Below are 15,477 nucleotides of genomic sequence, written 5' to 3'. Positions count from 1 at the left end.
ATAGCTCACAATAAGTTTTTCATAAGTCCAAGCTTTATATGAAGTGGAGGAAGAAGTATAGTCTTAGGATCAACTAAGGATGTGTAAGGTGTGTGTGTGTGTGTGTGTGTGTGTGTGTGTGTGTGTGTGTGTACATCCACAAGGCTGTTTTCTACCAGTCTTTCTTAACAAAATGTCACTCTGTTGTTCTACTGTCCAACAGGGATAAAAAATGACAATACTGTGTAAACCACTTTTCTCTCAGACTCATATACTAGGTCTACAACTTTGCTTCTGCCGTTTTTTCTCGAAGTTCGAGACTTTATTGCAAAAAACTTTCAAAAAATTTAAGATTAAAAGTATTGGCCATCATTGGCCACTGCCTTCTCCTAGCTTTAGGGCAGCATATGAATCCTGCAGTGTATAATCTGGGCATCTTTTGAGGGTAGCCATAAATCAATCCAATTTTGCACTTGTTCATATGACCGCAAGTGCTAGTCAGCTAGGTGGTGTGTCATACATCGAGAAAGGTGGCAGTCAGAGGAAGGAATATCTGGATAATACAGCGGGTGGGGTAGAACTTCCCATTTCAACATTTCCAAGTATGTTTTGACGGGATTTTTGACATGGGGTCGTGCACTGTCATGCTGCAAAATCATTTTTTTCATGTCTATCACTGTAGTGTGGCCATTTGTCTTTTAGTGCTCAGCTCAAATACGTCAATTGCTTTCGATAACAATCCCCTGTGATTGTTCCCATCGGTTGCAGTAGCATCGAAAGCTTTCTCTCTTTCACAACCATGCCGTCAAAATCACCATTCTTGAAGCATGGAAACCATTTTCTGCAAAGTTCTGTCACTAACAGATGTCTCATCGTAGGTCTTACCCAGCTTTTTATGAGCCTTAGCTGCAGAGTTCTTCATATCAAAGCAGAAAATTAAAACTTCCCGCAGATGACAATAATTGGGCTCATAAGTTGATGTATTCAGTCGAGAATAACTTTATGATGCAATCAAAAATCGACTAATATTTTGATGGTGTTACGTTCTCAAATGCCTAAGTTTACTGTATGACACTTATGACAAACGACTTGCACCACTACTTTCCCCATGCGAAACGGCGGAAGCAAAGTTGTAGACCTAATAGCTACAACCTTCAAATCCCCTCATACTCTCCACTTGACTTAATCAGACTTCATTCCACATAAAATTATTACAATATTACCATATTTCTCTTTCACTGAAACTAAATGAGCAGCTTCTATGGATGGTTTTTGACTCCTTTTACATTATATTTAGATGAATCAGGGGTCTACAGCTCATGGTCGAGTGGCTAGCATTGCTGGTTCCGGATCACAGGGTCCCAGTTTCGATTCCCGGCCAGGTTGGGGATTTTCTCGGACCTAGGATTGGGTGTTTGTGTTGTCCTCATCATCATACAGGAAGTGCCGAGACTGGAAAGATTTGGAACTTGTATGGGCACTGATGGCCATGATGTTGAGTGCCCCACAAACCATCATCATCATCATCATCATTTTGATGAATCAGGAAAGAGGCACCATTCTGTAGGGTCATGAACATCGATGGAAAATGGTCAGTAAATCAATAGAATTCAGTATTTGTCAGATTGGTCAGTTCAAGTCTTTTTTCCGTAAAGTCAACTTTATACCTGTCTCTTTATTTTTTTTAATTTTTATTTTATTTTATTTTTAAGATTTGTATGATATAGAAAAGGTTTGCACCCAGTAAAGTTATGTTTTATGTGGCAGATGGATTGAAAAATTAGAAAAAGCTATTGAGAAGGTTCTGAGCTATAACTTTATAAAAAGAAAGTGTAATTCTTGATTTCTATATTGGGTACGTGATCTAAGTGTTGTGAAGTCATTGAAATCATGACGACATATGATAAATCTCAAGATAACTCAGACATACTCAGTTTCTTTTGGCTTCAGTTCTACAGAGCAGCATGCTTCTACTCAGAAGCGCGGATAGAGATGTAAAGTGAAACTGATTTCTACACAACTACATTTGTCTTCCACCCATCCTGTGTGTAGCAGTGATGGTGTAATTTCAGCTCCCAGAGCCACTCCATCAATTCATCTTTATTCTACTAGACAAGTTGCTTCAAGGGCGGGGTTAATGTGATGTTTGGAAATGGCAGGAGGGAACTTTGCTGTTCAGCCACCTTGTGAAGATATCAGAGAAACCTTTGAGGCAATATTTCCTGAAAGTGTTCCTTCTGAGCTCGCGCTTTCAAAGACAAAAGTCAAGATACTTAGTATGTGATGCTTTAGCTCCATATTTTGAAAATCAGTTGGAAGATAATATTGGAGGAACACATTTTTCTTGTTGTTTTGATGAAAGTGTGCATGCAACTTCAGAGAAAGGCATCAGACTGTAGTTAAATTTACTGGTCAGATTCCAAAGAAATGATTATGACATGACATCTGCAGACTTTCTTTGCTGGTAAAGCAACTGTTAATGACATTTACTTCAAGGTAAATGAAGCCTTGGAGAATGCCCAGTTTTCTCGTTCAGAGTTATTGGTGATAGGTTGTGGTGGGCCGAATGTTAACAGATCTGTGAATCATCTTAAGAATGATTCTCTGGTCATGTTAGGAAGGAAATAGTTGATTAATGTTGGCACATGTAACGTACACCCATCCATAATACGTTCCAAAAAAGAATACAGGACTTTGGTTAAAAATGCTTTGGATGTGATGTTGTTGGTTTATAAAATACGTATCCTCTAGATTGCTGACATTAGCGCCTGCTGGAGAGCAACTTCCAGAACAATAATTCAGCTTTTGAAAAAAAACTTTCTTCAGTTCATACCCCAATACCAAATCAGGTTGATGAGTTCTTTGAAATACAAGAATATTATTATAAAAGGCAATGCTACCAAAGCAGAAATTATGTTTGCTTGTGCAAATCCTCGTATGTATTCAAGATTCACTAGTTTCAAACAATGGAAAATCCAGGATGGAATGTAACAGTATTGTGAAAAGGAAAGTTGCTACTCACCATACAGCGGAGGTTGGGGAGTGCGCAGGGATGAGGTGGAAAGATGGTAGCGGAGAGTTGGAGGGGGGGGAGGGGGGTTGCAGAAAAGGAGGGAAGTAAAAAGACTTGGTGCAATGGAGGAATGAGGGCTGTGTAGTGATGAAAAGGGAACAGAGAAGGAGCTAGGTGGGAGAGGAAACTGGCTAACAAAGGTTAAGGCCAGGAGGGTTACAGGAACATAGGATATATTGCAAGGAAAGTTCCCACCTGTGCAATTCAGAAAAGCAGGTATTGGTGGGAAGGATTCATATGGCATAGGCTGTAAAGTAGTCATTGAAATGAAGAATGTCATGTTTGGCAACATGCTCAGCAACAGGGTGGTCCACTTGTTTCTTGGCCACAGTTTGTCAGTGGCCATTCATGCGAACAGACAGCTTGTTGGTTGTCATGCCCACATAGGATGCAGCACTGGTTGCAGCTTAGCTTGTAGACCACATGACTGACTTCGCAGGTAGCCCTGGCTTTGATGGGGTAGGTGATAATTGTTACCGGACTGGAGTAGGTGGTGGTGGGAGGATGTATAGGACAGGTCTTGCATCTAGGTCTATTACAGGGGTATGAACCACGAGTTAAGGGATCGGAGTAGGGGTTGTGTAGAGGGGGACAAATATATATTGCGTAGGTTCGGTGGAAGGTGGAATACCAGTATGGGAAGGATAGTGGGCAGAACATTTCTCATTTCAGGGTACAACGAGAGGTAGTCAAAACCCTGACGGAAACTGTAATTCAGTTGCTCCAGTCCTGGGTGGTACCGAGTTATGAGGGGAATGCTCCTCTGTGGCTGGATGGTGGGACTTTGTGAGGTGGTGGGAGACTGGAATGATAATGCACGGGAGATTTGTTTTTGTACAAAGTTGGGAGGATAATTACGGTTTGTGAAGGCTTCAGTGAGACCGTCGAGAGGGACCGTTCATAACTGCAGATGCAATGACCACAGGTGGCTAGGACCGAGCGAGGTGGCGCAGTGGCTAGCACACTGGACTCGCATTCAGGAGGACGACGGTTCAATCTCGCGTACAGCCATCCTGATTTAGGTTTTCTGTGATTTCCCTAAATCGCTCCAGGCAAATGCTGGGATGGTTCCTTTGAAAGGGCGTGGCTGACTTCCTTCCCCATCCTTCCCTAATCCGATGAGACTGTCCTCCCCTGAACAACCCAACCAACAGGTGGCTAGGCCATATGGAAGGGACTTCTTGGTATGGAACAGATGGCAGCTGTCAAAGTGGAGGTATTGCTGGTGGTTAGTAGGTTTGATATGGATAGAGGTACAGATGTAGCTGTCTTTGAGGTGGAGGTCAACATCTAGGAAGGTGGCTTGTTGGGTTGAGTAGGACTAGGTGAAGCAAATAGGTGGGAAGTTCAAAACAACAGTGGTAGAGTCTTTATCCACAGGTAAAATTATAAGATTGGGGTCAGTTTTTAGATGGTGGACTGCAGTTCTTTCTGTGGAAGTAAGGTTAGTTTGCTGGTTCAGGGATTTGGGGAATGATGGTGAGGCAAGGTTCAAGTTTAAGAAATTCTGGAAAGTTGACAGGGGGTGATTTGGGGGCAGTAGGGGTGGATCACAGTTAGATGGAGGAGTGAACTGAGTTATGCAGGGTTCAACATTGGTCTTTGGTCGAGTTTGGTTCGTAGGGTTGGTGGCGAAAAAGTGTTTCCACTGTAGGGACCGGGAGAAGGAGGGGACTGATATTTTTGTGGGGCTAAGGCTTCTGGAGGAATGGTTCATGACTTTGTTTCTGGTCCGGTTCTTTCATAAGAGAGATCTTTTAATTCCTCTAATTCCTAATGAGCTTACAAACCTTGTCAGAACACTCATGAATCAATTTTATGTTAGTGCTGCTCCACTGAATCTGGAAGTATTTTGTGATAAGTATTACATGCCATGGAAAAACATAGTGTTCAACACTATACAAAGGGAACGTCTCAAGAAGCTAAGCGCACAAGAAAGATGTAGCTGTAGTTCTTCCTGTTGAGTAACACGAACATGTGCTAGATGAAGAACTGAAACTGTTGGCGTCAGAAAAATCGGGTGTTGACAAGAACCCAGTGAACATTTACTGCAGTCAGTTTTTTGAGAAAACATATACCTCTCGAGAAAAGAAATGGTGTACTGTTACGAAAAGTGTGCAGGCTCCACTTATATGTTCACTTGCCAGTGCAGATGCAGGCAGGGGATTCTCATTGTCGAGGAACATCTCGAATGAAGACACCACAAATCTGTGTGAAAGAATGTTGGATGCTCATTTGACTGGAAGAGATGCTGTGTTGAATGTGTTTGAAGTGTAAAGGAAAGAAGTTAAAAGGGCCTTAGAAGCAGCAGAGCAGTGCCAGGATGGAATCCAGCCACTGCCAATGTCGGTTGGTGCTGGCAAGTGGACTGCATGTTCAGGAGCTTCACAACCGCCTCTGTGTCAACAGCCTGCAAATACTGTAACCCTTCACGGAGGTATTGCAGCCCAATTATGACAACTAGGTCCTCAGCTCCAGCCCAGAATTTATTGCAAAAGCCACTAATGTTGATGTTACCATCACGTCAGCAGAGAGAAGCAGTCTCCTCATCATTGAGCAAGTGGACAGTAATGTGCTACTCTGGACCTAGAACGCAGACGCTTCTGACTTGGTTGGGGCACAAACCACTGCCTGTTGCATAAGCATCTGAGTCCAGGGGTAGCTCTGCGATTGGCAGCCGTCCCGAGAGTGGGACGAGAGGCTGCAGACAGCTGTGTCCTTTTCGGGGTGCCAATGGAAGCCCTGGAGCAGAATGAAGCCTATCGTCCTCAGAGCCACAGCTGATGGCTGCACTGTCACAAGAACCTGAAAATACAGTAATGGAACTTGCAGTCAGCAGCCAGAGGGCGTCGTCACTGGGTAGATACAGTGATAGTCTGCCATTGTCCACTAACAGTTGTAATCGAGCCTCAATAAAGAGGTCATCATGAACTATTATTGATCCGTTTTCAGCCGCACAGAATCCTGCCTCAACAAAGAATCCTAGACCTCACCAAATCCCTCAGAATTGTCCTGTTATAATTGGTGTCCTCTGGACCGTCTATGAGTGTTCCATTGTTATAGAGGAGATGGCTCACTTTGAAATTATCACTCAGAAACATCTTCAGCTGGCAAGTACAGTGCTCGTCTGGTACAAGCAGTAGTGTGAAGATGGGAAGTGAGTGTGTGAGGAAAAACTGAGGAAAAAAGAACAACAGGAAAAAGAAAAATTGTGACAAACAAATGAGTTTCAAAAAGAAAACTTAAATACTGCAGTTGGTAAACAGGCACTGAAAAGATGGAGGAAGAAGAAAAAGAGGAAAATGGACTGTCGACAAATTACTGGATGATTGAAATGAGTGCTTAAAAGAAGCAGCCAAGAAAAAGGACTTAATGAGAGTTAGTGCGGCCCAAGCACTGATGGAAAGTGCTACAAACATTAAGAAACAAGAAGGCAAGAAAATTAAAAACATAGAGAAGGTGCAGAAAAGCAGTTGATAGCTAAAAAGTAGTGTTATAGCTCTTTCTTTCCCAAAGAAGCAAATACAGAGTGAAATTTACTGACTTAATTTTGTAAAGAAAGCTATACAACTTTCCCCATTACATTTCTAAATTAGAAGTTGTAAATATTTTGTTAGTATTACTCTGAAAATGGTACTGTACAGCTGCATTGTGAAGCTTTTATAAAACAAAGAAGCTGTAACTTACCAAACGAAAGCGTTGTTATGTTGATAGGAGACAATAAAAAAACACACACACAGATTTCAAGCTTTCGCAAACCATGGTTGCTTCATCAGGAAAGAGGGAAAGACGAAAGGATGTGGGTTTTAAGGGAGAGGGTAAGGAGTCATTCCAATCCCGGGAGCGGAAAGACTTACCTTAGGGGGAAAGGGACAGGTATACACTCGCACACACACACACACACACACACACACACACACACGCACACACATACATATATCCATCGGCACATATACAGACACAAGCAGACATATGTAAATGTAGATATATTTTTCCCACGTGGTCCCTCTCTCTCTCTCTCTCTCTCTCTCTATATATATATATATATATATATATATATATATATATATATATATAAGATGAGGTGACTTACCGAACGAAAGCGCTGGCAGGTCGATAGACACACAAACAAACACAAACATACACACAAAATTCAAGCTTTCGCAACAAACTGTTGCCTCATCAGGAAAGAGGGAAGGAGAGGGGAAGACGAAAGGAAGTGGGTTTTAAGGGAGAGGGTGAGGAGTCATTCCAATCCCGGGAGCGGAAAGACTTAGGGGGAAAAAAGGACAGGTATACACTCGCACACACGCACATATCCATCCACACATACAGACACAAGCAGACATATTTAAATATGTCTGCTTGTGTCTGTATGTGTGGATGGATATGTGCGTGTGTGCGAGTGTATACCTGTCCTTTTTTCCCCCTAAGTCTTTCCGCTCCCGGGATTGGAATGACTCCTCACCCTCTCCCTTAAAACCCACTTCCTTTCGTCTTCCCCTCTCCTTCCCTCTTTCCTGATGAGGCAACAGTTTGTTGCGAAAGCTTGAATTTTGTGTGTATGTTTGTGTTTGTTTGTGTGTCTATCGACCTGCCAGCGCTTTTGTTCGGTAAGTCACCTCATCTTTGTTTTTTTTATATATATATATATATATATATATATATATATATATATATATATATATATAAACAAAGATAGATATATTTTTCCCACGTGGAATGTTTCCCTCTATTAGAAACATTCCATGTGGGGAAAATATATATAAAAAACAAAGATGCTGTGATTTACCAAACAAGAAAGCGCTGGTAGATCCATGTCCATCCGCACATATACAGACACAGGCAGACATATGTATTTACATATGTCTTCCTGTGTCTGTACATGTGTGGATGAATATATATAATGAAAGTGCTGGCAGGTCGACAGACACACAAACAAACACAAACATACACACAAAATTCAAGCTTTCGCAACAAACTGTTGTCTCATCAGGAAAGAGGGAAGGAGAGGGAAAGACGAAAGGATGTGGGTTTTAAGGGAGAGGGTAAGGAGTCATTCCAATCCCGGGAGCGGAAAGACTTACATTAGGGGGAAAAAAGGACGGGTATACACTCGCGCACACACACACATATCCATCCACACATATACATATGACGATGGATCGGTCAGCCTTCAGATCACGGATAGTCTGGGCTTCAGCTGGGAGTAGGATTAAGGTTTTTCAAGAAGGATTGAGAGGCAAGGCTGGAAGTGAGAAAGTCCTGGAAGGTTTGGAGAGGGTGATTGTGAGGAAGAGGAGGTGGGTCCCACTGTGACGGAGGATGGAACTGTTCCAGGCAGGGTTCAGTTTGGATAGGGTCTTGGGGAGTTGGATCATTAGGAGTAGGATTAGGATTATTTTTCTTCGTGGCAAAGTGATATTTCCAGAAGAGATATGTATGGGTGTGGGTGTGCGCGCTGAGTAGAAACAAGTCAGTATTATTATAACCAAGTGCAATGATTTTCCTGGTTATTTATTTTTAATAATAATATTATCAGTACATGCAATATTTTTATGTACTGGTTACAATCAAAACAATAAATAGATATGAGTTGGTTGGCTGTGGGGATGGTGTAAACCAGATTTTAAAAAAAATGCTTGTGACCCTTCTATTGTAATGATAAATTTGTGTCAGTATTTAATGTGTTTCTTTTATGTCCAAAGTCAGTTTCCGTAATCAAAATGATAAGTAAGAAAGTAATTTTAGTCTTAGGTTTGCTTTCCAGGCTTGGTCATGATCTAATCTGAGCTCTTTCAGTAACCTTTTAATGTCAAAACAATTGCAGACATTACCTTCTTGCTTATCGAATGCTGACAAAGGAACATTTCTTTACCTAAAGGATGTTATGGTGGTATTTTCATATAACAGATTCTGTTCTTGTAAAGTGGAACTAAGAAGTTCAGCTTGCTGCTTCGAGATGCCTAAGTTGCCAGATTAAATGGGCTTCCTTAGAGTTTTCAGGTTCCTCAGTGGGATCAAAGTTATTATAAGAAGCATCCTAAATTGAATCTCTGTCATCACTTCATCCTGTGACTTCAGTATCTTCCCATTGTAATGAATGTGCTTGTGTTGTGGAACTTGTCTAATGGCACATTAAAATAGATAATTTTATTCTTTTGGTTTTTGGAATATCCTTCAGTGCTCATTGTGTAAAAGTAACAGTCATCAAAATGGTTAATTGACTCGCGCCAAAACATAGGTGCAGCAAAATGGCATCGAATTCTGTTACCATTCATGCACCTTATTGGAGTTTGTCACATGTACACAACAAACTTGTGGAGTTCACTGTTTATCTTGATCATTTAATCCTTACTGAGAATATAAGAAATATACTTTTCACACGTCTTTTCATATCTTTTCTTATTGACTTTTCAAAACAGAATAATGACAAATATAATGAAATGTGTTCAGTGATCTTTTGGACGGTTTTTGATTTGAGAACTTGAGAACTAACACAATTCTCATTAACCACTGAACTGAATTCGCAAATTTTGCTGAGCCAACAGGTGACGAAACATCTCTTATTTCCACCACCGATGACTCATTAGTGTTGCTAACTGCACTACTAAAAATTTCCAATCCGAAGTACAGAATAAATCCAATGATGCTGAAAACAAAACAAAACAGAACAAAAAGCACGTATGGTATGACTGTCTTAGTAATTTATGTTTTAGTAGTTACTACAATAGGGAAGCAACAATGGTATTTTGTTTCATGTTACAAAATAATTATTGACCCGTATTATTCCTAACAGTTACTAGATAATACTGAAAAATTCCTCTGTTTCAGATATTTCTAAGTAATTTCCAAATTTTATGTTCTGTTTGCAGTTGGAACACTTAGCCGGCTACAACTTCAGTTCAAGATCAGAATCTAGGACCACACGCGGAAAAAGGCCTCCATCTCCACCGCCGGCGAGCAAGTCACTGAAATTTTCACCCAAGCGCCCATCCCTGGATGACCGCATTGAGATGGAACTGGGTGTTCGCAAGGCAGCACCACCACCACCGCAGCAGCAGCAGCAGCAGCAGCAACAGCAACAGCAGCAGCAGCAGCAGCAGCCGCCGCAGCAGCAGCAGTCACAGCAACCGCCACCACCTCCACCACCGCAGTCACCGGCCCCTGTCCCACAGTTTCATCAACAACAGGGACCATACAATTTCCCATTCCCGCCCAACTACTATGGCCCCCACACTCCTCAAATTCCCAGTCCGGCTCCTCTGTTCCAGCAAGGCTTCAACCCTCTGCACTGCCAGGGGCGTCCTCAGTTCACCTGTCCCCCGCCACCCATCGTGCGCTACACCACACCGCCACCGCCTATCCAGAATAAGAGGCCGCCATTGCTGCCTACTCCTACGCACTTCCGGCCACGGATGGAGATGTGGGACACGAGCCCAGAGGCCATGGCGGCCATTATGAGGGGCACGCCTCCTCCACCTCCACCGCCTGCACAACCCCCACCTCCCGTACAACCTCCACCTCCAGTACAACCCCCACCTATGCAACCCCCACCTCCGGCACAACCTCCTCCTCCTGTACAACCCCCGCAGACACCTCCACAGCAGCACTTTCACAATTCGCGAGTTGTTCAGGTGAGGAAATCTTCTGTATTAACTTTAGAAATATTATGCCTCTTGTTCTCGATGATTATTTTGTACATCTTGAATTTGGTTAATATCTTTGAACTGCTTTATTCTTATTTGGCAGTATTGTTGAAGCTTTTTGATCATAACTTAAATTATTTACTATCTGTTTGTTAAAATTATTAATTATCATTGTTCAGCCTTCTGTTTCCAATGTTATAACTTGGTCAGCGGTGATATCCACAGTTTTCAATGAGAACAGATACCAAATGAATGTTCATATTTCCCATTAATTTTGCCTCAAATATGTGTATCACATATACAGTATGAGTTCTAAATCCACCATCATGCTTGTTTACTGAGAGTTTTGGTGTAAGAACACCTTAGTGGCAAGTGGTCCATTATAGAATAATTTGTTCAGTTTAAGGGCTCTGCTCAGGGTAGTCAGCTATTTATTTAAGGCCTTATCGTGATTTTAATTTGTTCAGTTTAAGCACTCTTCATGTAGTAATTTGTTCAATTTTAATGCTTAAGGGTATAGTTTCAGGAGGGGTACAGCTGAGTTGTCAAGTCTGTTTTATGTATTTTCTACTCTTCAATTTTTTAGAATTTCAGAAATTTGTTGTTGTTTTAGTCTTCAGTTAAATTATGTAATTTTGTGTGGTAAGAACCTATACTGTATCCCGCTACTGCAGAATAATACTGCAGCATTAAAACATGAACGAGAGAAAAAAACTAAAATAAAACTTAAATTGCAAAGGAAATGCACCATATAAAATAACACAGCGCACATACAAGTGTCTGCCAACAGCAAAATGTGTCAAAGGCTTTAGGAAGACTGTGCAATGCTACATAACAACAAATTGCCTCCCATGAGCATGATGTCACAACTGTTTACATTAGATTCACTTAAGCAGTTCCGAGCAGGCTCATGCACACGTGCAGTTGAGTTGCATGTGAGTAATACCTTCTCCTGTTTCTATATACAGAAATGTGGCTGTTGGCTGTGTAAGCAGCAGTAGCAGCAACCAGCCACATGGGGTATCCGGAAAAATTTTACTGGAACGCCCAAGCTGCCAGATTAACATGTGCGCAGCAGGTCCGGATCTAGTGGAGGGGGACAGCAAACCATGGTATCTGAACCAGGCAGCAATTTTGGGGCGAGGGGGCAAATTCATATTCTCGAGGGGAAAATAAACCTTCTTTTACAAAGCACCTAGCATCCAGCGCACGTCGGTCTATCGATTATTCATATGATTTTGAAATGCACCCCTGCTGGTTTTTGGACATTTTTGAACACATTCTAAGTTGATTTCCGAATGAATTATAAGTTTATTTTTGAATACGTGCATAGTGCATGTGATGTCTCTGCCAGGGGAATCCTCGTTGCATCTAGACATGAACTTCCTGCAGACAAACCCGACGGGGGTATACAAACTGAGCGGAATAAAGCCGAACTGGTGAATGCCACCTGCTGCTTGTTTATGTGGTTGATTCGGCGTACGAAAGTTCAGCGTAGTTATAATTTCTAACAAAATCCATAGATTCAGACTACCAGAGTGGAAATAAATGACTAACAGGAATAACAGGTAAGAAAGATTATTCTGACAGGAAATTTTTGGCCAGATCGCTACATTAGACAGGGCCAGTTGTAGTCCCCAGCTAGCAGCCGCTTAAGTTCCATTCTGGGAGTAGCGTGGAAAATGCGTTGTACAAACACATAATAACGCCTAACCGGAGAATAATCGCTGGGTAACTAAACCGGTTATTGTGGCAGGGTTAGTAAAGTTAAATGGAGAATGAGTTTTGGCAGTAGTCGGAATAGTTACAGAATTAGTGATGACAGGATTGTTTGTTAGAACGAGGAAGGAGAAGAAACGGGGACATCACACAAATTATGGAAGAGTATGACGATTCCAAATTTATACAAAAATTTCGTTCTACTACTATTCAGTCTCATGCATGAGAAACTGGAGCATATGAATGAAATGTGGAACTATTTCCAAACATATAGCTTTTTGACTGAAGTAGGCCAAATAGGTATTTCAAATTGGTATGTATGTGAATTATATTGTCATACTATAAAAATTATCATTATTACCGAAACAGTCTCGCTTGTTTGGTGTGTGTTGCAATTGCTGCAATATTGGAAATGCCTATTTTGTTTTATCCAGGACACAGTGACAAAATAGACGTAGTCAGATCGAGAAACCACACCAGTCTTGGTACTATTTGTATTAACAGCTTTTCCAGTATTAGACGACATTTCGATTTTTCATGTAGCAAAACGTTTGACAAACTTTTTTTAATCTTTCGCAGAAAGGAAAGCATGCCATATAAAGCTGTAGCAAGATTAGAGAGAAAAATCGCGAGGACCAAAGGATTGAAGAAATGTGTACTGTCTTGCCTGTCTCTTGCCTTTACTGGTTTTAGGTATCCTATATTTACTTTTATGTCACACAGAAGAGCAAGTTATTGGCTAATAGGCAATAAAGAGTCCTCATTTTCTTAAGAGTTCTTAATTTCCGCTGTGTTGAAATAGTTTGATGGCATCCATTACAAAATATATACCTTTGAGTTCCATAGAGTGAAATACAGTGACGTGCAGTATAAGAATGTTGTTTGAAGAGGCATGGCACTTAAGACCAAATAACATCTCTTACATTTCCTCTAAGATATATGTTTTATGCATCAGACTCATCTGAAAGATGTGCACTACAAAATGAACGTATTTTTGAAACGTCTTCCCTATCTCTCTCTCTGTCTCTCTCTCTGTCTCTTTATTTTTTTAATTTTAAACGTTTTGATGCACAGAGCAGTCTGAGTTATAGTGGAAGGGGGGGGGGGGGGTATAGTCTCCATGTGACCCGTGTTTACGTTTAGTGATTTTTCTGTTTCCTCTTTGTTTACTGCTCTCACACCAAATGAAAACAAGACAGATTTCTGTGGCTTGGAGCTATCAAGTGAATTAAAATACATTCACATAATTACAGAAGGCTAAAATGTGTTACAAGTTTCAGATTTTATTTTATTTCTACCTTTATGACAGTCAAGCATTAATCAACTTGCAGAACAATGAAGTTATTTTTGTCGGTTTGCTAAAGAAATTTGGCTTTTATCAAGCTTTCCTGCTTAGACAGTAAATTTATTTGAAATGAGGTGTTTAATTTCACACTATTGGCTAGTTTCAATTGTTCGCTGCATTTTGAGTCCACGTTTTCATCTTCTAACACATATGGAATTATGCCATAATAAATAACCAAACATTAGATAATACAGTACTGGTACTCCAAGAAAATTTACGTCCCAAAAATCACACTGAAAATCTTAATATTAGGTCGAGGCATACGAATGTGCACTTTAAGGCGAATTTGCATTTCATTATGGTTCGTGAAATTCCGACGCTCTGGGAGTATCCTCTGATGTGTTGTTTCTTTTATGACATAATGTAAGTAAGATCTTTCAGTGTTTTACACGTAAGAACATACGGTCTTCCTATGTCACCATAGCTGTGCAAGCACGGTGGCGCCTCTAATCTGGTGCTCTCTGGCAACTGCTGAAATGAATCTATTTCTAACAGGTAGTGGGGAAATATTGCGAATTGTGGTTCGAAAAGCGTTATTTTCAAAGTAAATTTCCTTTTACGCAAGATGGACTATGTGCGAGAATGTACAATGAATTTCTTAAATCGCAGAGCGTTTGCTCTCATTTAAAATCAACTCTTTGATGATGAGTCATTTAGAAGAATTTCAAGCCCAGAAGATCAATATTGTTTTTCTGGTTGTTCTGCTGAGGTGGTGTTTCTATTTTGTGCACAATATTTTGATGACTTACTGAGCCATCTTCTTCAGGTGCTACTAATTTTGCTGTAAAGTGTACTCATTGCCTGGATTCAAACCAGACTTAGAACTATTGTCGGTCTCGTGCTGCTATTTGTAGCCGAGTGCCATTCCTGACATCCACCGCACCTTTTGATGCTCTTTTGTTTTTCAGTGCTAGTCCTGATATTCTGTGAAATGTGTAGCAGTTGAGACTGAGACTGAGGAAGAGAATCCAAAAATCACTTATCTACCTTCCAGACTCCTTGTGATCTATGACATCCAGTGTATTTTATTCTCTTCAGCTAAGAGAAAAAGTATTCCTTCTAGACAATGTATGTGAAAATTTCGTATGTACCACATTCCATGCGAATGTGGCATGTCTTACACAGGATAAACTATCGAAACAGTCAAAAAGATGTGCACAGAACATCAACAAAATACCCAAGTAACCAAGTAAATGAACTGTTGCCTAGCACTGACTGGAATAAATCGTGGTGCAAATGCAAAGTTTCTGAGACAGTGTAATTAAGGAGGCTATCGAAATAAAGATGTCTGAAAACCTAATAAACAGGGACAGATGGTTCAATTTAAATAATGGGATCCAGCACTAGAGTTATTAAAATCTCATTAACCATCAGATCCACTAGAGTTGAGAAACACTGAGAGAACTAGAATTTCAAAAAGAATATCAGTGCAAGCTCCGAAAAACAAGAGCATAAGGCATCAAACTCTGCTATAAATAGTGGCTCGAAATCGACAGTAGTTCAGTCTGGTTGGAACTCAGACAGCGAGTACATGTAACTGCGAAACTGGTAGAATATACACACTGTTGGGTGGCTTGCGGAGTATCAATGTAGATGTAGATGTAGATGTAGTGCCTGAAGAAGATGGTTAGGTCGGTTGTCAAAATATTACACATAAAATTGAAACAAGTCTGCAGAAGACATGGAAGCACATTATTAATTAACCAACACAA

At 40.8% G+C, this 15,477-nt stretch overlaps 1 protein-coding gene across 1 annotated transcript in view; it reads left to right on the top strand.

The window, feature by feature from the left end:
- Nucleotides 1–15,477, top strand: part of LOC124552746 (serine-rich adhesin for platelets-like) — a 239,755-nt gene that overhangs the window by 78,955 nt on the left and 145,323 nt on the right. Inside the window, exon 7 of the mRNA XM_047127089.1 lies at nucleotides 9,928–10,689. Within this exon, the coding sequence (XP_046983045.1) occupies nucleotides 9,928–10,689 (762 nt within the window). The remainder of the gene's footprint in view (nucleotides 1–9,927; nucleotides 10,690–15,477) is intronic.

The sequence above is a fragment of the Schistocerca americana genome, chromosome 10 (genome assembly GCF_021461395.2).
Source record: "Schistocerca americana isolate TAMUIC-IGC-003095 chromosome 10, iqSchAmer2.1, whole genome shotgun sequence".
NCBI classification, from domain to species: Eukaryota; Metazoa; Arthropoda; class Insecta; order Orthoptera; family Acrididae; genus Schistocerca; species Schistocerca americana.
Note: the sequence above shows the minus strand (reverse complement) of the source record. Positions and strands in the feature narration are given on the sequence as shown.